Source organism: Coenobita brevimanus, chromosome 102 (genome assembly GCF_032717465.1).
Source record: "Coenobita brevimanus isolate Jiangsu-jjx chromosome 102, ASM3271746v2, whole genome shotgun sequence".
Classification (NCBI taxonomy): Eukaryota; Metazoa; Arthropoda; class Malacostraca; order Decapoda; family Coenobitidae; genus Coenobita; species Coenobita brevimanus.
Window position 1 is genome coordinate 15,651,599 of NC_137055.1, and position 7,427 is coordinate 15,659,025.

General features: G+C 38.1%; 1 protein-coding gene across 1 annotated transcript in view; it reads right to left on the reverse strand.

Moving 5' to 3' along the window:
* LOC145415318 (monocarboxylate transporter 12-like) overlaps positions 1 to 5,887 on the reverse strand; it is a 289,935-nt gene extending 284,048 nt beyond the window's left edge. Inside the window, exon 1 of the mRNA XM_080284596.1 lies at positions 5,742 to 5,887. Coding sequence (XP_080140722.1) covers positions 5,742 to 5,784 — 43 coding nt within the window. The 5' untranslated portion in view covers positions 5,785 to 5,887. The remainder of the gene's footprint in view (positions 1 to 5,741) is intronic.
* Positions 5,888 to 7,427: the final 1,540 nt, after the last annotated feature.

The window sequence follows — 7,427 nt, forward strand, 5'->3', positions numbered from 1 at the left end:
AGGCTAAATGCCATATGAGATTGGGAGCATGACCGCATTATCCTCTTCCTGGGAGGAAATGATATTCATGAAGATGTGGAAGTTAGCGAAAGTATGGAAAACATTCTAGCCGTGGTAGGAGCCATAGAAGGTTCATGAAAATCCTCGGTAACCATAACCCTTCTTGAGCCTAGAAACCTACCATATGGTTCACCAGTTTGCTATGGTACGTATAAATTAATTAGCAGAGCCGTGAACAGGAAGTTGCAACGAATTAGGAAGGGAAAGGATTTTATCCCCTTAAATGCAAAGCCTTTCCAAGCAACACTAAAAACCGATGGTATACATTGGAATCATCATATCAGAGAAGCGGTTCTACAGAAATTTATACGTTACATAGAATTGAAGAAAGGACAGTTCTATGCTATACAAGCTATGGCTGGGCCTATGGTATACCAAAGAGATTAAATAGCTCTGAGCTCAGGGAATATGGGTTATTTGGAAACTGAGTGTGGGGATAAGATATAACCCTAGAGGTTTAACAACCCAGGGAGATAGGGTTAATACCATAAACCCAATCCCTACACTCTTCAAAATTTAAAATAATTAGATAATTACTGAGCTGGGGTAAATTTGTGGTTGAAATTAATGATTAATTTATTAAGTTAGAAATCAGTCAACAGTTCTATTTCCTTGTTACAGAGATACTCTAGTTGTAAGGCAGGATGGGTAACCAGAGCCATAAATGGTTGCAAACAATCGTTAAATGAACCACCTCTGTTTAGGGAGAAATTAAAGTCTCCTGAATATACTGAAAGACCGATGGACTAAGTATGAAGGTTATATGAATTTAGAAGCGGCCATAGTAAAAGCTGATGATAAAGATCTCTTAGAATCGGATACTACTAAATTATAAGGTAACTTAGAAGACTATTTAACAGTGGTGAAGTTACTAGCGTGAAAATTGGCTGAGACTGCCGCAGAAATAAAAGTTGTGGAACAGCGGAGTAAAGCTGTACAACCACAATATACGCTTCCGGAGTTTGATGGGGAGCAAAATTGGAAATCATTCTGGGATCAATTCAAATACTTAGTTAATGATAGAACAGATCTCCCCAATGTGAGTAAACTCACATATCTGTTAGGACATGTCAAGGGAACGCCTTACAAGCTGATAAAAGAATTACCAGTGGACGAAAACAATTATGAGGTGGCATTGACTATCCTTAGACAGAATTACGAAGACAGGGAGCTGGTTATTACCCAGTTACTGAAGGCTCTAACTGAATTACCCATACATAAATATGATTTCGATTCCTTGCAAAATTTTAGAATTGCAATGAGTTGTAATTTAAAGGATTTAGATACTTACGAAGATATTAAGGCAACAGATTGGGTGCTTTCTAGAACTGTGTCCTTAAAGTTTCTACCAAAAACCAAGGAAGCCTTGTATGGTAGGTACCAAAAGGATAATTTCTCCTGTGAAGAGATCGAAGAAGACTTACTGCAACTCTGTAAACATTTGCAAGGAACAGCAAAGCCTGCCGAGATTAAACAAAAGACTGAAATAAAGAAAAAACCCACTAACCAACTGGTTGGGAAACCTAAGTCAGAGAAGGCTAAGTATGTGCCTAAAGATGAGATGGGTACTTTCCTTACCTCTTTAAAGGCTGAAGATAAAATATTAAAGACAGGGAATAGACAAGCTGATGAAAATAAGGAAGTAAAACTTTCCATGGTAAAGGACAGGAAAGTTTGTGCATTTTGTGGTGAGCAACATTCCAGTGCATCTTGTCAACAATATCCTGATTATGCTTCTAGAGTAGGAAAACTTCAGGAACTGGGGTGTTGTATAATCTGTATGAACTCCGAACATACTTCCTCAGACTCCAAGACTAAACTCAGTCTTTGTTTCAAATGTAAAATAGATCATCGTCATAGTGCTTTAATCCCAAGGATGAAAAATGAGGTTCCTAAACCTGCAAGTGTCAATATGACAATTGCTAAGGGGAATACTCCAGTAGTAATGCCAGCTGCAGTTCCAATAGCAGACGTGAAGGTAGTGATTGAGAACAGAAACCTATTAGCATGTACTATTTTTTATATGGGTGCTCAGAAAACTGTGTATCCCCTTCTGTCTTTGTACAAGACAGTTACATTACTTTAGCAGCACCAGTGGCAACAAGTCACTCAGTACTTGGAGATTTAACTCAGTTCCATGTAATTATGAAGCACATCATATGTATCACAATGACTCACTGTTGAGTACTGTATGTTTACTTAAATTCTTACGCACTACATGAATAACCACGTAATTATCCCCCACACCCAGGGACTAGCATTAATTATTGATGGATATATAAGAGCGCAAAAGTTAATTGGCCGTTTTATTTGACGATTAATGCATATGAAATTCCCTTATCTTGTGCACTCACAATCTTCCCTGATTCTCACCAGCTTCTACTTATCAGTTTCTTTCTGCAGTCCATGGTTGTGTGACTATCTGCTTTTTTCAGCAAAACTGCTGTGCCCCCACACTCTCCAAGTCAGTCCCTTTTGCCTGCTGCCTAATACTGTTATCTGCTTGGTCACCCTAATGATTCAGCATAATTATATCCAGTTCTTGGAACACTGTCTTGCCTCTTACTTGTGCTGTCTAGCTCCATACTTGCATCACTTACACTTTAAATAATATTAATATACACTTATGGGTACATTTCTTGTGACCTGTCACTAAAATTAATGATGCTTTTAGGGGTTCCACTTGTGACCTCTAACTAAAATTAATGATGCTTTTAAGGGTATCTTTCTCGTGACCTTGCACTAGAATTAATGATTTACTTGAGCAGTGCTCTTTCTCATTACCTCTGCTTTTTCACTTCACAGCTCACAAAGGATCCTTGGTACTCCAGAAGATTCAGGCTTATGGTAAAAGTCTCAAGTATCTTCATCTTTTACTGTCCTCTCCTATTTTCACTCATTATATCCCCCCTCTTCTGTGTTTCCCTTGTCTTCCACTGTCTCTAATTCTTCTGTGTAGTTTCTCATGCTTCTTGTGCTTTTTTTCTAATCCCCTCATGATGCCTACTTTTACCAGCTTTGTATGCCACTCTCAGCAGCTTGTGGCTCTGTGTAGCTACAACAATTTTTCCCTCTTCTTCATTTTCATTTCCCCCTCTTTCTCCATTTCCTTCTTGGCTACCGTCACCTGGCCCTACATCAGGATTAACGGGTGTGTCAGGTCGGCCAGCATAAGGAAAATCCTGGCTCATTTGTTTACCGGTTTTGAAAGCCCTTGTCCCACACGTGTTCGTTTCGGCATGGTAGGGATCAATAACGTTATCCAGAGGGTAACTGAGCTGTATTGCTACACCGCTATCGTATAAAGCTGAAGAGGGACGCTTTCATGTAGTGGCAGAAGTATAACCAAGCGACTCCTCCGGCTTATGCAAAATTGCAGACGTCCTACAGTTCCTTCCCTATCCCTCGAAAGAAGGATTATGGACTGCAGGAGGACAGCCTCAGCTTGCAGTTCAACGGGTTCACATATCGGATGAATTTATGGCAACTACTACTACTACTACCACATTAACATGACGAAGATGCCTAACACTATTCAGTTCAGTTGATGTACCAGAGTAATCAGATCGGAGAGTCGCCTTTAGTAAGCAAGGACGCACATTTACTCACTCCATGCTTATGGCAAAGACTCATTTAATGCCATAGAGCCACTACTGATATTCATGAAAAGTCACAGACATAACAGGGGTAGACGACACGGTGTCCGTATTCATGAAGGAGGTAGTCAGTTTCTGCGGTAAACTAGTCTCAAGAGCAGTGAATAGCCTGAAGCGGTAACGCCTTTTTTATTTATTTATTTATTTTTTTTTTGCCATCTAAGGTCAACCTATACCTGGTATTCAGTTTAGGTTAGAGGCCTAGTAGTGCAGCGGTTAATGAAGCTGTGTTAAAACCCTCTAGTGCCAAAAGTCTCTTATAAGTCAGACAACAATCGTCTGAAATACTAAGAATAATAAGCATACGACTTTATGTATTAGGGGTTTAAAATCACCTGAAATCAGCTTCCTTCCATGGATTTTTCAATTTATAATTCATTCTTGTTTCGATATGAAGTACTTAGTAGTTGTATGAGTGAGGTTAAAAGCATAAGCACGCCATCCTAAGCACAACCTCGGCTCAAGTAAAGTACGAGCGAGGCACCAGTGGCTTGAGCTATGTTTTAACGCTTTACCGGGCTTAAATTGTGTCTATCCCCTACAGTCCGTTGCCGCATTTACAGTTTTCTTCTTACCTCCAGGGTATTTTATTCACTTTTAAGTAGACTTTTCGAACTAGAGTGGTTAGATATAGCCTACACTAACCTTTTCATTAACTGAGGTAATTCCGGAGTTTAAAAAAAAAAAAATCGTCTGGAATCAGCAACAGTTAACCAGTCTGCGTCATCGGATCAAGAGGTTTAAGACCACTTGTTTATAATCTTAGCACTTACAGTAAAGGAAAGAGGATGCAGTAGCTACCCGTGTCTCTTCTTCCTACAGAAAGAAAAGCCTAATAAATTCGTTCTTCTAATTAACTTATATTTACAAGATGAACAAGAAACGAGAGAAAATTTAGGGCTGGATTGCTTTGACCTTCCTGCAAAAAGCTATCTTAGTTACAACAGGGGATTAAGTGGGAGTCTGGACCATATTTGCCACCGATTCCTAGCCGTAATATACACACACACACACACATATATATATATATATATATATATATATATATATATATATATATATATATATATATATATATATATATATATAATATAATATATATATATATATATATATATAATATAATATATATATATATATATATATATATATATATATATATATATATATATATATATATATATATATATATATATATATATATATATATATATATATATATATATATATGTGTGTGTGTGTGTGTGTGTGTGTGGTGATTCACTACTCTGAAGCCCTATTAAGAAAAAAAACTCTATATTGTTGCTGATTTCCGACGGAAGTGACAGAGATGAAAAGGTGTTTGTACCAGCGAGATCTAACAGAACACCTTCAAAAGAACTGGAGCATTTATGGGGTGAAAGGAATTAATGTTCTTTCCAACGTGCAAATAATAATAATAATAATAATAATAATACAACTACTACTATTACCATTAATGATAATAATAGTAATAATAATGATAATAATAATAATAATAATAATAATATAATTAGTTTCGTAACCAACACTGATTTTTGCAGAAGAAACAGGACACATGAAAGGGATCTACATTCAACCTATCCTTCAGTGCAAAAACAAGCCCCATTTGTGAGAGCAGTGATCGTAATAATAAATGAGAATCCCTCCCTGCAGCGAGATTTACAAACTCTGGATTAACTCAGTTTGTTTTGGTAGGTAGAAACAAGAAACTCTACTCTCCTTTTCCTTCCTGCAAAAGCCAACGCTAATTTTCCCTCTCGTCACCAAGACTATTCCATATAGGCGGAAACTCATCACTCTCAATTCCTTGTCTCTCTTGAGAAAACAAATCATAGTTACGACAAAGTATGAATCGTAAGTATGTTTATAATTCTTGTCTGCCCCTTCATTAAATTTATGAACCCGTCTGGGGCTTATCTACAAAACATACACGGTCACCACTGCCACTCGCGGCATACCTCACTAGCTTGTACCTCTTTGCTCTATATACTGCCACATACTTACCCTTAGGGCCTGGTGAAGAGGTGGTATCGTGCTGAGGCTGCATGGACGATCAACTCTTATATATATCTTATTTTTTCTCCTTCCTTCACAACTAACATCATAGGAATAAACAATAGGTTGTGCTTGTTGACGGCTACACTTGTTGGTCGTCTCGAAAATCTAACACTTTCCCACGAGCGCAAGTGTTATTATCACTTATCTGACCCACACTGTCTATTTCATCTAATATTTTCACACTTCAGTCCTGCGTGATTTAAGCAGTTCTTTTCAGCATAACTGACTGAAGCTGAATATCAAAATTAACCTTCGAGTACGAAACACCTATGCAGCATGTAATTTCGGATGACGCCAGGTGTTATGCACAACAAAACCTGGGACATAAAATAGTGTTAAAAGCAGTCGATATTAACTTAATGGCAGGAGAAGCTAGAACTTGCATTTCTTTTCAACTGCGACGTACAACGTCAATCAGAAACTGAACGCTGGCAAAGGTTTGACAACACGCAAAGTAGTGAGGAGAGATGCTGTGCGTTCCCCAGGCCACAGCTTCTCACTGTCTCTATTACCTAGTGTTGCCACATCGTTAATAACTTGGCCAAATTAATTATCGTAAGGTCGCTACGTTCAAAACCTCCTGATAAATCAGTAAACAGTATACTAAAATCCCTAGAATACTGTTAGAATTTGGTAAAAAGAAACCAGTAATGAAATAGTGCTACTTGGAAATATTAGTTATAAAGTCGCCCAGTCGATGTAACACTTGCTGATGTTAACTGATCTTGTCAGTCTTATGGTTGGGTAGTATAATTATGATCTTCTCTGGACGGAGAAGCCAGACGCAAGAGCACACTTCCATCGTGGCAGCAAAATCGATTAACCATTCTTTTCATCCTTGGGCGCTCACCATCCACTCACTCGATGTAGTGCTGCTCTCAGGTGCATGCCCTTTCCTCTACTCCACCCTTCTTTCATTTCATCTTCTTCTGTCTTTCTTTCCTTCATTCTCTCCTCGTCCTTTTTGCCTACTGGTGACCTTACACTTCCTCTTCTTTCTTTCCTTCATACTTTCCTCTTCCTTCTTCCTGTGGGTGACTCTACATTGAGTGACAAGCCAAATGGTTGCCTGTATACCAGGAAACCATTTAATACGCTGGGTGGTAACCATATAAACAAATTTTGACACCTGGTGGTTTAGTGGGTAATTATGGCGCTCCAATCGGATTGAGCCGGTGAAGGTTTGTATCGAAGAGATGGGTGGGGTTTATCGTTCACGTAATGCCACTCAGGGATGAGTGAGGCTGGTCACTCCCATCTTATAAGTCAGGACCAAGTTGCCTAGCCCCGGGCTCCTACGCTCCTTATGGGGCAAAGTAGGACTGGACGATGAATGAATGAATTCATCCTCCAGATTGTTACTTATATGACCTTTTCAGTCATGTATCGTTTATTACACACACACACACACACACATATAATATCTATCTATCTATCTATCTCTATCTATCTATCTATCTATCTATCTATCTATATATATATATATATATATATATATATATATATATATATATATATATATATAATGATGGCCAGCAAAACCAGAGTGATGATGTACATGATTTATTATTGGTGACGTTTCGGTTTTATAACACAAACCATCTTCAGACCTAAAACAAAAATAAAAACACA